Genomic DNA, 19,077 nt, shown 5'->3' with positions numbered 1-19,077 from the left:
GAGTGGTGGGGAGAAATTGCAAAGCAGAAAGAGATCCGTGGAATCCGACTAGGTCTCCTTGGCTGAGTATGAATCAAAGTAGATTGGGGCTTTTCAGAGTAAACTGGCAGCAAGCAGAGTGAGAAAGAACCTAGCCTGGGTCCCTCTCTCTCCTTAGAAGATGGATGGGCAGAGAGTTTCATAAGGCTACTTCTGGGTCTTAATGAACTTGGGGTAGCCTATGTAAAGGAGGATGCTCCAAATCGCCATCACCTGTTGACGAAATACCATGTTTGGGGGTTCCATGAAAAGCTATTTTCTTTCTTTCCTCTGGAAAAATAGCAATTGTCCATTCCTCTCAAATCTATTGCCTAGAAACCAACTAATGTTGTTTCGAGAGGCCAAATATCCCAGCAGTGCTTGAGTAGCCAGGCGCTAAGTTTGCTGATGTTCAAAATGGCGCTAGAGAATAGGGCATGAAAAACACAAGTGTCTGTAGTTTGAGACCATCACACACTTCTTAGAAGTAGAGGTTTCCATTGGTGTGTGTGCATACATGTTCAAGTCAATTTATTCTATTAAAAATTCTCTGAGAGGTCAAATGGACTCTCTTTATTACCAGAATGTGAATGAGACATTTTTTGTGGAACTTGTCCAACTACATTATAATAGTATGGCTGTTAATATGGAATGTACTTTTAATAAGATTTCTACTCAAAATCAAGAGTAGAAATAATATAGGGCATGTGAGAGCACACTCATATGAGGGGATACAGTATGGAGGGTCATAAAAAATAGTAAAAAAAAATGTCGAATGAGCTAGAAACAAAAAAAGTGTGTCTGGTGGTTTTGGCATAGAGGAAAGGGGTTGGGGTGAGTTAGGAAGGGAGAGAGGGAGTAGGGCAGCTAGGCTCTGCAGGAAAGAGGGTTGGAGGCAGGCTCAGATTTGGAAGAGGGTATTGAGGAAGGATGAAAGTTAGCCTTTAATATAGTGGATAAGTAGAAGGTGTTTGGAATTGGGATAAATTTAGCAGGAAACACCAACAGGATTTGCTGATGGAATGGATATGTTCTGAAAGAGGTTTTATTTCATCAAGGGAATGGAATTTGGAAATATGTAGTTTTATTTTCCATATAAGCCACATCCATGAAATTATGCATGTACTAAAGTCTAAAATCTAAGGGGCCGGCCCTGTGGCTTGGCGGTTAAGTGCGCGCGCTGCAATGCTGGTGGCCCGGGTTCGGATCCCGGGTGCGCATCGAGGCACCACTTCTCCGTCCATCCTGAGGCCGAGTCCCACATACAGCAACTAGAAGGATGTGCAGCTATGACATACAACTATCTACTGGGGCTTTGGGGGGAAAAAATAAATAAAATCTTTAAAAAAAAAAAATAAATAAATAAATAAAAAAAAAATAAAGTCTAAAATCTACATGCTAGCTACGAACTGGAAGGTCGAATTTTTCCTTTGTCAAAGGAACCGTCAGTCACTATTGGTAAATAGTCTCATCAAATTCGAAGTTCTGGATTTCCGGACTCTGCACAACCAGAGACATCATTGACTTCTAATAGGCGAGCTTCAGGTGAAGCCAGAAGCTATTTCCTAATGAGGTGGGGCAGACATCCTGAGAGTTGTAAAGCTTACAAATTAAAATGACTTCTTACTCCAGGATATGATTGGCAAGTTCTTGGAAAATCATTTACCTTATTACAGCAGTTACTGAGGGAAGCCATTCCCAGAGCCTCTTTCAGAACAACAATATTTATAACTGCCAACTCACATTTGTTGAGCGCTCAATGCCAGGGACTGTATGTGCCTTACATAGTTTATGTTATGTAACATTTATAACAATGCTTGTGATAGATCTTGCCCCTTATTTTCGAGATAAGGAAACCAAGGCTTAGAAAAGTTAAGTAACTTACGAAGACCTCAAGGTGCATGAGGAGTGCACAGAGGAATGTCTGATTCTCCAGTGTTGCTAGTCACTGCATTATAACGCTGGGGGCACCTGCAAAGCCAATCTCACACAGGGGTGGGGTTCAGTAACTGCTAAACAGATCATGTATTAAGAGAAAGTTCAATAGACTTCAGTAAAACCTGCATGAGAATGTAAGGAAACAGAGGTGGCAAAGCCAGGAAGACTCAAGCTGTCTGTCTGTCTGTCTGTTTCCCTTTACAACTATACCCAGTCCTTGCCACCATGAAAATGCTAATGAAATTTTTCGCTTATCTAGCCTCATAATTTGTTGCTTCCAACCTTTCCCAGAATTTTAAGAGCACAAAATATGTCTACTTTTTTCTCCCTTTTTCTGTCAGAAGGCAAAAGATGAACAAACCACAGTTTCAGATATGAAATTTCCCTCCTCTAATGCAGTAGCTCTCACCATATCTACAGGAGGGAACAGCTAATCTTTTGTACCTAATCATTGAGATCCTGAATTAGTGGGATTTACAGGTAATGAAAAGATCTATATTCACCATGTATGTTCATGCTCCATTCTCATATTGGATCTGTTTTTATAGGTATTGTCAGATCCTTTTTCCTCTCCTATTTAGCCCACAGCTAAGCTGTTGGGGGTACAGCACATTGACATTCCTTTCAAAAACTACATTGGCTATACCAAGTTGTATAATCAAATTATAATATTTTGCTAATAACATTAGGGGCATTTGTTTCCAACTCTTGATTTATATATCCTTTGTAAAATACTATCTAATTATTATATTGTGTATACTGTGTATTGTTTGTTGTTAGTGCCCTGGGGTCGATTCTGACTCCTAGAGACCCTGAGTACAGCAGAGCGGAACCCTGTGAGGTCTTTTTTGTGCCATCCTCTCACCTTCTGGCACTATATCAGACAATGCTCTGCTGCTATTCATAGGGTTTTCATGGCCAATTTTTTCAGAAGAGGGTGGCCACATCCTTCTTCCTACTCTGTCTTAGTCTGGAAGCTCCACTGAAACCTGCCCACCAGGGTGACCCTGCTGGTATTTGAAATACCAGTGGCACAGCTTTTGGCATCATAGCAACATGCAGCTGCCATAGTATGACAACCGACAGACGGGTGGTGGAGTGTATATGTTGTAAATACAATACAATATACAATATTATTTATTTATATATGTTTTTTAAGACTGGGAACAATAGCATGTTAAGACTTTTCTTAGTTCCATTTTGGACAAATGATGACTTAGTAACAATGGCGATCATCATGTCTACCATTGAGCACCTACTATATTCATTCAACAAATACCCTATCATGTACCAGGCACGAGGAATACAATAAAGCACAAAAAAGGTTCTCTGCCCTCACATCAGTCTCTTTCTAGCTGCCTTATATATTTATTTCAATCCTCACTGCAATCTTGCAAAGGATACGTTCTCTCATTTATAGGTAGAGAATGTTGAATTTAGAGAGATTTAGTACCTTGTCTGAAGTCATGCAACTAACAAGTGGCAGAGCTGGGATTGCAGCCCAGAACTGTCTGATCCAAACAAAAAGATTTTCCCAGCATGCCACTGTTTCATCAGTATGTATCTTCCCACCAAGACCAGATATAGTGCAGCATGGGAGGAACCAGCCATCTAAAGGAAGACTGTTGCCTGAAACACGCTACTGATGATGAGTGTTTCTCGTCAGTAGGTGTTCCTACTGACGAGAAACACAAGTTGTTAGTTCTTCAAGCCCCAACCAAGCTATTACATTTCACCAACTTCACAGTCTTCATCAAAGATCGGAAGCACACTCGCTATTCCACCACTTCTGTTACCCACCCAAATCAGAGTTCAGAGCTTTATAGTCTTGCGGAAATTCCTCAAGGAAATGAAGAAAAAACTGGCTGAATCTCTGCCTGTGAATTTCAGATGTGTGGATAATCTCCTTCCTATCCTATCAGGGAAGATAAAACTGATCTCACTAGATATAATTTAACTATATTAGGAATAATTTCAAACCTAATCCAGGAAAAGATTGGTTTGTCAGATATAATCTAAATTAAGAAGGAAGACATTAAATTTGAATTGAAACCATCCATTCAATTAATACTTACTACAGGCGAGGGTAGAACCCATTATAGAAGAGCAGGATGGTCTTTAGGTACTTAATATTGTCCAGACAATTCTTTCTGAATCTATAGCTCAGATGAAGGTTTAAAAAAATCCCTAATAGCATGGAAAAGAGAATGAAATAATTTCTGCCTCTAGCTGATGGGTCTTAGTTTCCTCATCTGTAAAGTGAAGGGTTGATCTAAATGTGCCCTTTCCAGCTCTATGAGTTTACAGTTTTACAAACATTATCTCTTTGCTAGTGATTAGGTTTCTTTTTCTAGCATCCAGATAATTTTCTTTACTCTGGATCTTTTTCCTTTCAAAACATTCAGGTATAAATAATACCTTGGGAATTCACATGGAGATAATATCTTCTTTCAGATATGAGGACATTGTTTAGAATTAATTCAAATATTTATATTTTTATTCCAGTAGTGTTTATCTTTCCTTTCTTTGAGCACCTGTATTACATGTGCCCTTCTTAAGGCAGTAAAAATATTATTCCTTGTGTTATGGTTACTTATGTACTTAACTTCTCCTTCCTGAGATTATAAATTATTTGAAGATAGGAGCTGCATCTAACTCATTCTTACATTCTACAGAGAGCCATCCTAACATGTTGTTCTACACATGAAAGAAACAGTGCATTTTCCTGAGTTGAATTTGGAACATGAAAGTATAATGCCAGAGAGATTTCAACAGTAAGGAGTAGGAAATACCTTAAAATGTACTTGAAGTTTGTCTAGAATTCTTTAGAGTAGCATAAAGGTTACAAGATCAGACTTAGACATCAGACAGACCTGGGATCTGGTTTTTACTAGTTGTGTGACTTGGGGCAAATTATTTACCTATCTAAACTCAACTAACTCACATTAGAAATTAGGATGCTAGTAGTACCTACTCATAGCATTGATGGAGAGTAAAATGATGTAATCCTCGAAAAATGCTTAGCGTGGAATATGTTAAATCAAAACCACTCATAAAAGTTAAGCGTTTTAATAGTTATTATTGAAAATGTCTATGATGTGTACATTCTAAAGAGCATTGACTCTATGGTTTTGCCCCGTCCATGACGTCTGTGAACTTATTTGGTATTAAGATCAGAAGAGCAGGCTTGATATATACACACCTACGTTTAAATCCACTCATGCACGATGTTATTTTCAATGGCAGAGAATCACCTCTAAAAGGACACATATTTCTGCATGACCTATGACATTGCATGGCACTGAATAAATATCTAATGAACAATATCTTCAGAAGAAAGCAGGCTGGAGGGAAGAGCGAAGGGATGGAGATGATGTCAGCAACCTGACTCTAGTCTGTGCCTGTTGATGCACCGATGCCAGCATAGCAAAGTGTTTTAGAGGAATTTCAGTGGCCTCTGCCTAATATCTCATTATTCTTGCCCTAAGGGAATAGTTGACCTGCTCCATTTACAAGTAGTTCAGTCTCTTCTGCCTGATCTCTGAGAGAAAAGCAAATGGCCATACTATTTATAAAGCTTTAGTTTCTATTTCTGTTTCTTTAGTTTTGTTTTTAAAAGAAAAGAGCAAGTTAATGATTTCTAGATTCAGAATATTTTCTCTGCTTATTCAGATTTCAAAGTCCGTATTCAGCCCATCAGCTCTCACTTATAATATTCCACGAAGAAACAGTGACCTTGAAACATCTTTTATTCTTTGATTTCTTCATTGGAATACGGAAAACCAGAATCTGCTCCATGCCTGTTTGTAACATCGCTGGGTAACAGAGTCAGGTTGTTCAGATGCTAGATACAGGGGAGAAAAAAAAACATCTTTTTTTATAAAGTGAAATTAACGTTTGAGAAAAATGCTTATGATGCATCTGTAGGAAATGCATCCAAAGCAAACTTTCCCTCCACGTAAAAGGGATAAAAAAAAATTTTTTTTTCTCCTTTTGATGATAAAGGGAAACTCCTGATTGTCTTTAACCTTTGGATATTTATCTTAAGATTTTCTTTCACTTTAACTTCAGGGCAAAAGATGAGAAGATTACATTTAATGAAGTCTACTCAGGAATAGGTGATTGAAACTCAGTTCAGTTAAGACTCAGTGTGTTCTTAGAAACAGAGAAAGATACTCTCTTGCTCTTCTGAAAGAAAAACCTTCTTCCAACCTCCTCTGGCCTTAAAGAGGAAAACTGCTTCCTTAGAACTGTGCTTCCCATGGGCAGCGGATTAGTGCATTAGAGGAATTTCTGCGGCCTCTGCCCCATCTCACAAATTCACAATTATCCCAGCTCTTTGCACGTCCCTTCAACTCAGGGATATGAGATCTGGTTTGATTCTGATAGAGTCAGCCAGCCTATATTTAAACATGTGAAGGAGCTACCTCTATGTGTTTATAGCAACTTGTTCTGCCAGAAATGTTTGAATTATATATGGCTTTCTGTAGATCTTTTTCTTCTAACACATTTTGCACCTCTCTTTCATTTCACCTCCTTATCCCAGACTACATCTTAAATATCAGCCAAATAGCTTAGATGCCTGCAAAATGAAAAGCAGTAATTTCTTTATGAATACATGTAACCTGTTAGCCAGACGAAATGATTTTAAAACATGGTGTGCAAGGAGGTGGGTGACAAAAATAATTCTTGTGTAGGACATTTGGACTGCCTCGGACACAATTTTCTGAGTTTGCTATAGAGACAGTAGGAATTTTCATCCCAATCTCTCCTAGCCCAGATTACTCTCCTGATCACACCTGTTTATCCAACTGTCTGCTGCACACCTCCACCTGCCACCTCAAATACACCTGTCCAAAACCGAGCTCATCATCCTCCCACAAACCCCTCCCTCCCCCAGGTTCTCTATCTCAGAGAACGCCTCCTCTACTGCTCTTTTGTCCTAGCCAGAAACCCAGCTGACTCCTTGACTTTCTCTTCTCCTTTGCCCTCACAGTCAATCCATAATGAAACCTATTAAACAGTCATTCTAAATATCATTTGAATCCATCCTCAGTGACTCCCCTAATTCTATATTCTCACACATGGATTATAGCCTCCTAATTAATTCCCTGCCTTTGGTTTTGCCACACTCCAATCCATTCTCCACACTGTAGCCAGAGGGATTGCTGAAAATGCACATATGTTCATCTTACTCCCCTGCTTAATTTCTTTCCATGGTTCCCAGTTGCCATTAGAATACAGCCCAGACACGGCCCTGCATGATGTGGTCCTCTGTCTCCAGGCTCAACACTCACCACTCTCCCTGCCTTAAATTATTAAAGCAAATATTTATTCAGCATGGATTATCTGCCGAGCACCATGTTAGATACTGTGGAGGTTAGTATAGTGAATAAGACCAACAGAGCCTGAGTCCTAATAGAAGTTTTAATCTAGGAGGTCAGAGAATCTCACTATGTACCAGACATACAAAATAGGCCTTGGATCTGTTACTCAGAAGAACCATCCTCTATCATCTCCATGCTTTTGCACATACTGTTACCCTCATCCTGGAACATTCTATCCTCTCTATCCCCCACCCAAAATACATACTATTTGCCAGGCATACTCCAACTATTTCTTCACTTCCGAGGCAAGATTCAGTGGTATACTGAAGATTAAGTGGTATACATTAAAAAATGTTTGAACAAGCAGCTCTCTGTGCAGAAAGCATGCTAGTTTGCAGTGTTTGCCAATTTCTATGGTATACATACTCCCACCATGGTGATTTCAAGCCAGCAACATGATGTCACTGAACACAGAGTAGCACATCACAATATATTTCGTATTTCCCCCTTACAAATACGATTGGCATAAATAACCTCAAGAGCATAGATAATAGTAAAATAATTAGGAAGTGATGAGTTTTGAGTATATGTTACCTTCGTTTTCAATATAATTTATGTTTTTAAGTTCACGCAACTTAACTTTTAAAAATCACTGTGTTTAATGATTGGCTTGCAAAATTCCTGAAAATTTAACAAGTGGTCTCATGAGCCAGTAAGAGCCAGTTCCAGCACACCACTGCTCTTCTAGGAAGCTTTCTCTGACTCTCCAGACTGGTTAGTTGCCCTCGTGGGTGCTCTCATCACACTTATCACATTTTATTGTAATTGCCTGATTTCTTGTCAGAACCCTCATGAGAGCAGGGACACGTCCAGTTGGCATATCCCCAGCACTTATGTCTGGCTGTAGTGACTCAACAAGTATTTGTTGAATAGTGGGTTGAATGAATGATACAGAGCCAGGCTGATGAAATTTACATGCTTATGTAAATTCTGCAAAGTGATCTTAAAGAATTGCTTTAAACCTTATAAACAAAAAGCATATGAAAGAGTCATTTAGCCAGGCAGAGAGGGTTAGGGTTTCTTTCTCCACACTCAAAATATGCTTTGTTCCGTTCCTTGTAACTCCTCCCTATTCATCATTTGGGAGAAATATCAAGATGTTATGCTGTTCAAGGACAGCAAACCCTTCAAGGAAAAACATCATTTTTTCAAGCAAATGGAAAGCATTTGCTTTTATTGAAGAAACGATTTTAAGAAGTATGCAATACATCTGACAGATATTCTGGAACCAAGCTGCGTAAGCATCAGGAGTAAATTTTTAAAACCTTAAAACTGACACAGTAGCTGGCTCTCCAAAATTGAAGCCAATGAAAAGCAGCCAAAACTGAAACTGATGACTTGACTTGATTCAGTATAACCCAGAATCCTCTTCACAGATCCAGGGACTTAGAGTTTGCCAGAGAGCTCGGCCAAGGGACCACTGTAATCTTGAAGGAAAGAAAAGCGTGAATCAGGGAGCAAAGAAAGAGAGGAAGAGACAGAGAGGAAGGGAGGGGGAGAGGGAAGGAAGAAGAGGGAAGACGAGAAAAGAGGAGAGATTGTTCTGAGACATAAGGATGAAAATCTGTTTTCTTTAAAAAGCAATCCATAAAGAAAACTGGCAAACTGATAAAAGTAAAACATCTTGATATTTAAAATGTTTGCGTAATGAGTATAATAATTTTATATTTAAAGAAAAAGTCATTACTAAAACATTTTAAGTTTATATTCAGGAAAACACTTCTTAAGATATTAGCAGAATGCTGTTAGGAACCAGAAAAAGAAATGTGTGAAACGAGGTTCTAGGTGCCAGTTTAATCCTGTATCATGCTGGTGGCGTAGCCCTTCTTGCTACTACTTCAGTGAAATACTTTTTTTTTTACTATTGTAACTTATTTACGTCTCTTTACTAATGGTATGTCGACCTCCCCGTGCACACCCATGTCAGTGTTCCCATTTCACTTCCACTTTGAGAAAGGTACCCAGCTCTGTGCTCAAGGCGATTAGGGACACGGATATGGTCCAGCCACTGCAAATGCAGGCACTATTGCTTATCGTTTGACAGAGTGGGACTCTCAGGAAGGGAGTCTTCATAAGAAGCCCAAGTGTCTTCCGTTTTGCTACAAGAAAACAGCCATCGCCCGAGATGTGAGCCCAGTTATCTTCAGAACCCAAGGATCTTAGCTCGCCCACCAACATCAGGGAGCCAAGCCTGACCATTTTATACACAAAGTCCTCTGCTCTCTAATTGGCTCCTCAAGAATAGTGAGTAGCTATTATCAAATGATCAAGAAACAGGAATTTTTGGTTCTAGTTGTCAGTTTAAACAAAGTTGTCAATCTGGTTTTGCTTTAAGTTGGCGCAGTAAATGGAGTAAGGGAAATATCAAATGATTTTTTTATTCATTGTATTTTCTGAAGCCTAAGGAAGAAGTGTTAAACTTTGATTTCCAAGAGATAATTGATTTTTTGAGATAAAGTATATAAAACATGTAGCACAGTGTCTGGCCCATCACAGATACTTAATAAGTATTAGTTCTTTTTCCTATCTTTTCTTTCTCATTACAGAACTCTAGAAGGCTAATTGCCTTCAATAAATGTTTCCAAAGGGAAATTATAACTAAAAATTTCACTTGTTCATAATCTTTCATTCTCGATTTTTTTTAAATACTGTATGCTAGGAATTCTTACAGATTCTGGGATACAGTGATGAACAAAATCTATAAGATCCTATTCTTCATGGAGCTTAAATTATTATGCATCACTCTGCATAATCTGTAGATTTGATATGTTACTGGTTATTGTGTTATTTAATTACAGATTACTTCAATTAAAATAATAATACATTTTTATTCCTCATTTTTTTCAGTGTCTTTTCTAAGGATCATATCATTTTATCTTCACAAATGAGAATTGGGGAGAATTGAGGAGAACATGTTCCCCAAGGCCACACAAGGGTACGGGGAAAGACGGAAGCTAGTACTCCCAGCTTTCAGACTCTTTTCATGACCTTTCTATTACACACAGCTGTCTCTCGTGAAAACAATGGCTGTACCCAGACAAAATATATGTAGAGCTGGTGCAGATATGATAGCTTGTTTCCTTGGGAACAAACGGAATAAATTTGAGTTCCCCAAGTGGTCATCTAACAAATAGTTCATTCATTAACACTGTAATATAAATTAGAATCTAATAAGTAAATAAAGCGTTACTTACTCTCAAAACATCAAGTCCAATTAAATCTAGGTAGCATTAACTGTCACCTATATTAATGTAAAAGATTAGAGTTCTGTTTGCAAATTTCAAAACAATATGTGGGAATAGCAACATCTTTCCCACCATATTAGGAACCCACTGAGTATAAACTGAGAAGATGGAATTTTTGAAAAAACACAGGAGCTGGGACAGGATTGATTTGTAGTCCTTGCTTCTCAGGTTGCCAGTAATGACTTTTGTGGATGGATAATCAACCTGCAGAAGATAAAGAAGATAACGAGATATAGGTATAAAGCTACAGGTGCCTTTAAGGAAGTGCACACCAGGTTGTTTTATTTTAAGGGAGATAGGTTAACATGCTGTGATGTTCTTAAAGGAAAAATACTTGTATTTAGAAACCTAAGAAACAGCACTCAAACCTGTTGTCACCACGCCTCCCTCTCCCCTTCGCCCCTCTGAAATGATAAAATGTCTCTTCTTTCTGCACTTTCTATCTTTAATGTCAGCTTCTTTAATCTCAGAATGCCAACATACTTTTGAGACATTATCTTAGTAATCCTCTTAAGAGAGAGGATTCATGAGCCAGATATCTTCCTGAAATCCACAGGTTTTGTGAGTCAGCTAGGTGGGAAGGATAATTCCTTTGTATACCTGTAGCATCTGCCTACATTGGGACTTCCATACACTTTTCTGAATTATCTAATTATCCCTTGCAACATTCCTTGGAGAGAGGCAGGCAGGAGGTAATACTGATTCCATTTCTTCAAGGAGTAGAGATAATGATTTGTTCCACAATGAGGTGGATTAGCCTGCAGCTATATCCTCCAGAAACTTCTGTTCTGTTGTAAAGAGAAGACTTTTAGTGTCTGAAAATGGTATTTCTTCTCTCGAATTAAAAGTAGTGAAAGGTGGAATGGCTTACAAATACCTCTAAGTAAATGCGTCTATCAATCAGAATGTGCTACATCTCCTCCTGGCCAGGCAGAGCCGCCTCCACAGTGTATCCCCGGTGTGTGTTCCCTGGATCTCCTATCTTGTGAGAACCTCCTGGGGAACCCGTGACCAAATCATTTAAGAAAATACTACAAATGATCTCTTCCCTTTGGCCAAGTCAGAACACATGTTAGCCTGACGAAGCCTTGCTAAGATTTCTCATTTAACTTGGATGCAGGAAATATATTGATTATGTAACAGCTGGTAACAGCCCTGGAAATAATATTTTGTGGAAAACATTTAAGAAACATCAGCCCAGATGTTTTTTCCCCTCAAATCTTACTCAGAGAACAAAACTTCTAGAAAGAACTCATCATAGAATGACATAATTAGCTAATTATTATCAAGCTCTTACTTTTCCAGACACTAGTTTCTGTTTTTCTGCCTTGTATACTGCATTTTATCATCAGAGTCTATCTGTGTGGTAAATAATATTATTATTCCCATTTGACAGAGGAGGGAACTAAGGCTCAGGGAGGCCCCTCTGAATGTTGGCATGGCACTGGGCTGTCCTCAGCACCATCTGCCATCCAGCTACATACTTGCCCTTGGTAAGTGCGACCACTTTCAGCGCTTTACATACCATCTTTAAGCTAATGATCCAAATCTACATCTCCAGCCCTGCCCACTCCTCAGAGGACAACCTTATCTACTGACGTTCATCTAACCTAAGGCCCTTCCCCACATTATTAATCGTCGGTTTCTTTCCTTATTCAAAATATAAAATATTGGGGTACCCAGACCACCAGGAAAAAGGCTCATTGGTCCTTTACAGTAATGTAGCTCTGGGCCTCATGAGCCACAGAACTTTGTCTAACTATACTGCTGCTATAGCAAGCTCAGAAAATTGTCTGAGACAGTCCATGTGTTCTGCACAAGAATTCCTTTTGTCATCCACCCTATGAATCCCATGTTTTAAAAATATTTTGTCTAGCTAACAGACTGCATATATTAAAAATGAAATTATTAATTTTCACTTTGTAAGTCATCTAAGTTATATATGTTGTTTAGGATATGTTCTCTGCATGAGAATTGTACAAGGTTCCCCCCCGCCAAAGCCCCAGTAGATAGTCGTATGTCATAGATGCACATCCTTCTAGTTGCTGTACATGGGACGCGACCTCAGCATGGCCGGAGAAGCGGTACGTCGGTGCGCACCCGGGATCCGAACCCGGGCCGCCAGCAGCAGAGCCCGCGCACTTAACCACCAAGCCGTGGGGCCAGCCCCGTACAAGGGCTTTTAATCATTCCCAAGCAAAGACAGGGTGAGCTGATATTCTGCTCCCCTTTGCAACTGTTCCCTTTAGGTTTTGTAAAATTCTGAAAAACAGCTCTTGATCCCTAGGCTTGGTGCTTCCACACTAATAGGTTTCTCTTATGACAGTTCCCTTTGTCTAAAGGTATAGTAGAACCTGTGTTGAAAGACCTTCAAGATTCATATCTTGACATATGGTGGCAGATTTTTATGTAGGTCTCCACCTGATTATGGGTTTTGGTGTTGTTTCCATAATAATTAGAAGTCAGTGTTTTCTTCAGTTTGGACCACAGACCTAGCAATTTCTGCACTGAAGCCATCTTCAAAATCTAAACCTGATATAAATAACAGAAAGCTACTAGGTTATATTAACTTACCTACATTCCGCTATTATAATTAACCCTCTCCAAAAAAATTTTTTTTTTAATTAAACAAGTGGTAAGGTTTTCTGTTATGATGAAATATCTCCCCTGGGGCACTAGTATTCTTTCAGGGCATTTCTTTTTTTTTTTAATTATAATTTTTATTTATTTTCCCCCAAAGCCCCAGTAGGTAGTTGTACATCATAGTTGCACATCCTTCTAGTTGCTGTATGTGGGACACGGCCTCAGCATGGCTGGAGAAGCGGTGCATCAGTGTGCGCCCGGGATCCGAACCCGGGCCGCCAGCAGCGGCGTGTGCGCACTTAACCGCTAAGCCACGGGGCCGGCCCATTTCAGGGCGTTTCTTGTTCCTTTGATTTAACTTAAACCACTGAGCCAGATTTTTCCCAAAGGGTGAATTAAGTAGATCTGTTAACTCTTTTAGGGAACAGCTTCAAGAAATCTCAGCAAGGCCATTAGTATTGTTTTGCCTTAGGCTTTATACTTTATAAAAGTCAGCTGTCATTTTTGAAGCAATCCAAAATACAACACTCAACAGAACCCTGGAGATGTTAATGCCCTCCATCAGCAGTGACCTTCCACTGGGAAGTGATTCAGGCACTAGGGAGAAGAGGGCCCACTATCTTTATCACACTGGTTTACACCATCAACTTCAGAAACTGTGTGAGAGAAAAATAATCGATAGTGTGTTAAGACCAGTCTTGAAGAATGCCAAGACAAAGTGCTTGTGCTCTGCAAAATGTTGAGTTGAAGGAGAACTTTTGAATATAACAAAAGAGAAAGTAGCTGTAGTGGTAAAACCAAATGAATTGTGTCTCAAGATGGAATTTTTCATTGGGAATGGCACTCAAGAGCCCTCTGCATACTGCAGTGGAATCCCATAATATGCCTGATGAAAAATGCTTGTTTTAGAGTTAAACAAGACAGAATCAAAAAACAAAACTGGCAGGAATGCATTCTAAACATACACACGCAAGGTAAGAGTCAGCTGACATAAATAGTCTGGAAAAGTTTACTGAAAAAAGTAGCTAGTAGGAGAATCGTCTCATGTGTAGAAATGGAAGAAACATAGAGTTAAACTTCATCAAAACTTCCCGAAAATGTTACTATTTTTCCTGTAATTCTGGCAAGGGGATTATTGCTTGATAATCAGCAGAGAGTAGGAAGCTTCTAAAAACAGCAAAGGAAGTGTCCTCGCACCACCCTGAGTGAAATCATTGTGGAAAAGAACTGGCAGCTTGGTCCCTAAGATCATTACAATAAAATGTTTGATTTCCCACAGCAACCCTAATTGTGACATGAACAGTTGTCAACAACAAAATTAGAGGAAACTGTCATTATATGGATTTCATCCACATTTGCTTGTCCTATTTCCACACCATGGCTCAAGAGAGTGTTTTCAAAGAATCCTTCCAGTAGAGGTTTTCATTATTCGAAGGGAAGTCACTCAAATTAAATGGCCTCATATGCTATCCATGAAATACATTTGTCACAATAGTAAGAATCCTAAACGGATGTTTATTGAATGCCAAATTCAAGTACATGAAAGTGTCTGAGATACAATTCATTTAATCCTGAAATCATCCTATGAAGTAACTATTACAATTCCTATTTTTAATACAGTCGATTCTCGTTATTTGCAGTAGTTGTGTTCTATAAAGTCACTGCAAACACAGAATTAGCAAATACTGAACCATTGCTCCTATAGAAAATACAGGGTTATGCTCCTGCAAGCTTCTAGTCACATTTTCGTCAACCAACCAATACATAACCTTGTTTTATGTGTGTTTCCCCTTAAAGACACCTTATTTATTATATATTGTTGATTCATTAACATTGACCTCATGGCCAAGTGCACTATAACTCATGCCTGAACAAAGTTTATCTAACACACATATTGTCTCCATACGGCACATTGCAGCCTCCTTGTGCTTAGGAACACCAGACAGCACTTCAGCACTAAGCTTGGGGGCCATTTTAAATAGGGAAATTGCCAAGCAAAAGCACAAAAATGTGAAAAATGTGGCACTAAGTAGGCACAAAAAGGACACTTGTTTTCAGCACGAAAGTTGAAACAAGAAGGCAGAGTGTCACCTTGTTGAACTTCAGCTGGAAAAATGCACATAAGGCAACTCAAAATGTTGCCACTCTGCCCATGTCTGCAGAAGTGTGTAAGTATTGATTCTGAGATTACAAATTACTTTTAGCAAGTAGGCAAATTCACAAATACAGAATCCGTGAATAATAAGGATTGACTGTATATGTTGGAAATAAGAGTCAGGGCATATGGTCACTGTCTAGGTAATTCTTTCTGTCATATAAGTGGTTGTATTTGTTTAAATTTAGAGGTTAGAGTTTATTAGAGATAAAAGTCCCTTGAAAAAATGTGAAAGACATTGCATTTCATGCCTCTGTGTCATAATCTTAGCAAGAAACTCATTGTGTAACTTTTTTACCCTTTCTATGGTTCCTCCAGGTCTTTCAGGGATGTGGCCAACCCAAGCCTGCCCCAGCCCTCAGATCTGCTCGCTCAGCTCCTGAAAATTTTAATACACGGTTCAGGCCTTACAATCCTGAGGAAAGACCAACCACTGCTGCAGGCACGAGCTTAGACCGGCTGGTGAGTTCTCTCAGACTGATGGCCATTGTGGGCGCTTTCTGTTACCAAGGTTATTCTTCAGAGGACATGATGGGATTCTGAAAAAGTTGGTTGTAAAAGTCATCTCATCCTTATATCTACTCCTGGTCTTAATTAGAATATTGGAAAGTAATGAGATCTTCCTTTCAGGTCACGAATTAGATTATTTAAGAAGTCTTATTGCTATTAATCCGCTCATGCAGTGGCCAAATTTTCAACTTCATATTTCTTCTGAAATATTAGTTTGAAGACTAAGCTACTATATTTTCCAGAGATATAATTACAATAGCACATTTCTTATTCATCTGCTTCAGTCATTTATTCAGTTATGATACAGTGTACTTTTACTATGACTTCTCCTAATATGGGAAGTTTTCTGTTTGAAAGACCTTGCCAAGGGACCCCAAATCAATGTTACTACCATTTTTTCTTTTTTGTGTGTCTTTAAAAAGTTGGAATTCTTAAAAATAGTCACTCTTTGATCCATTTAAATGTGTGTCAGGTGACTGAATGATATCTATCATCTAAGCAATTCGGTTGAAGAATACAACCATAAACATAGTCAACACAATTTTTAATGTGTTTTAAAAATCACATTTTGTCATAAAAGATGAAGAGCTCATAATTTCAAAGAAATACTGCCTGATTATTTTCAATGTAATTTATAGTACTATAAACAATTTATATACCTGTAATTGTTATTGCTGTTAATGTTGCTTTGCCAATTATCTTGATGTAAAATTAACAGATAAAAACCTTAAGGTCATAAAACACTTGAACCACATCTGATTGTGTCATATAAACTCAGATCTCAAGGGTTTCTGGTTGTGAAAATACTTTTATTAGTCATTGTTATTTAAAATTACTTTATCATTTTAGTTAATATGCTTCTACAGTGTAGAACTCATAAGATTAAATTGGTTGAGTTTGGCCTCGAAGTAAATACTTCAGCATTTCTCTCTATAAAAATCAAACATACTTACCACATAAAGGCCTGGCCACGAAGTGTCAAAGTGAAGGGATGAGTGGAGTCGTTAATGGCTAAATTATGTTATAAATTTATTACTGTTTATTAGCAAATAAAACTGCCTCTTCAGTGTAGGTTTTGAGAAAGGAATCATCTGGGTAATTGCTTCAACCTTCTACTTTACTTGGTTATATCTATTCTCTATTCACAGTTTCAGGAAAAGTTTAAAATTGGTCATCTTTTTTCTTTTAAACAACCAATTAGACTCTGCCAACAATTAGCCAGTTGTTTTAAAGAAATGATGGTTTTCATTAGATTCCGTTGTTTGGGTTTTTACTTTACAAATTCCTTTGTATGTCAAGATCCTCTGAACCAGAGCACAAATGGTGAGTATGGGTTTTGTCTCTCTCTTTTTATTTTTTTTTTTTCCACTTTAATTGGCTCTAACTTTGTTATTGGAACAATTCAGGCTTTTCAGAATTTTCATAAACTCTCATTAAAGAACTGGGGCACAATGTAAGATGAATAAGTTTTAGAGATCTGCTGTACAATATTGTGCCCATAGATAACAAAACTGTATTATACACTTAAAAATCTGTTAAGAGGGTAGATCTCATGTTGTGTTCTTACCACAATAAAATTAAATTTAAAAATAATTAGGGTACATTATGCACTTAGTTAAAATTACATTGAATTTGAGCAATATAATGATACTATGACTACTAATTAATTTTTTTCCCTTTGGAACAGAAGCACAGTTTTCTCCCCAGGAGAGATAAATACACACACTCAAATAGGGGAAGTTGAGTAAGAAAAATATTTTTCTCAAGACAACAGTATTTATACAATTTAGCACAACCTAAATAAAACATCAACACTTGGAGATTTCACGCGTTTAAGATCAGATAGATAAGAAAATTGGAATTTGAACCTTTTATAAAGGAACTTCACTGGTGGTCTTCAAAATGCCCCAAATGTAAGGGTCTTGAAGAGTCTTGGCAAATAGCAAACAGTCTTGGAAATGATTTAGGATCTTCTATTTTATGCACCCCCAAAAATACATATTTTAATCAAGTTTTTTTCTGAAAAGAATTAGTAATAGTTAATCATATGACCACGAGTAAAACTAAGGACCAGACTCAGTGGATAAGGATCAGATTCAGTGCATAGGAATTTAAATGAATCAGCCAATTTTATTCTAAAATGTTCTCTGACTATTTGTAGTACTTACTTTCTCACAGATGTGGCTTCAGGATCTGTAAGGGACAACGGCGGTTTTACTAATTTTCTTTTGAATTAAATTGTGATTCTTTCCCAAATTGTAAGAATTAGCAATTTGTAATTCACAGACAGCCATAAACCTACCTGGAGCTACTTTCCCAGCTCCTAAGAGCAAGTGTCTGTTTCCACATCAAAAGGAGCTATACAAGGTTATTTCTGAGGAACACAGGCTAGGCCAGCAGCTAACATCAGAATCTCTGTTTGCAGCCTTTGGCTCCCCCAAGGCGTTCTTCCCTTTGAGGGTTCAACATAGTTCTGAATAGTGGAAAGGTAGAGCAGTTACCTTGGCCAGACTGTACTGTGCAACAGTCAGACAAATCATCTTCAAGATACATGCATTGGTGAACTCTGACGAGTCTGTCCTACATTAGAGCCTATTTTGACTGTTTGTAAACAAGTCTCATGTTACCTACTCCTGTTTTAATTTTCCCCTGAAAGATGTTTCCTGAATATTTATAAGAAGCATGTGTCCCAGAAAAGGAGGATAATTGCAAAAGACTTCCCTTAATTTTTTTAAGGGTTTCAACAGAGAAAAATGCTTCAAAGTCCAGCATCAAAAAAATATCCCAATCACCCCACCTCTTTTACCAAAAGGAAAATAACTATAAAGCTCTCACAGAGTTGCTTCTTACTACCATTTAAAATTAGTACCTGTGGTATTAACTTTGGGATCTGTCGGTAAATGTTCTTATATCAGTTACTGTAAAGCTATTTTTTTATGTGAACTGGTAGTTATGGGGTTTGTTTTAGAAGTAAAGCCCCTAACCCCAAGCTTGGTAAACTGCTGCCAGAAGTCATATAAAACGTCAACAAATGTCAAACAAAACAAAACTTTCTCTTAAAAATATATCAATTCCATCATTTAACCTCTGTTATATTTAGAAGGAACTTGTAAATTCTTTTTATCACTAGGGAACATTTCGATTTGTTCCTCTAAATTTATATGGGCATAAAAAGCAGTTTAGGTAGTCAGTAGCTTTCAGACATACTTCCCTAAAGTTATTTTTATTATCCAGTAATGAA

General features: G+C 38.1%; 1 protein-coding gene across 8 annotated transcripts in view; it reads left to right on the top strand.

Annotated features, from left to right (window-relative positions):
* The window catches only part of GPC6 (glypican 6), a 1,052,395-nt gene that overhangs the window by 944,315 nt on the left and 89,003 nt on the right, over positions 1–19,077 (top strand). For all 8 annotated transcript variants that reach the window (XM_004423108.3, XM_087435928.1, XM_087435930.1 and 5 more), the window contains one exon: positions 15,645–15,788. In XM_004423108.3, the coding sequence (XP_004423165.1) occupies positions 15,645–15,788 (144 nt within the window). The remainder of the gene's footprint in view (positions 1–15,644; positions 15,789–19,077) is intronic.

This window comes from Ceratotherium simum, chromosome 10 (assembly GCF_057802395.1).
Source record: "Ceratotherium simum simum isolate JZ-2026a chromosome 10, ASM5780239v1, whole genome shotgun sequence".
NCBI classification, from domain to species: domain Eukaryota; kingdom Metazoa; phylum Chordata; class Mammalia; order Perissodactyla; family Rhinocerotidae; genus Ceratotherium; species Ceratotherium simum.
The sequence above is the reverse complement of the archived record's forward strand: the minus strand, read 5'-3'. Positions and strand labels throughout refer to the sequence as shown.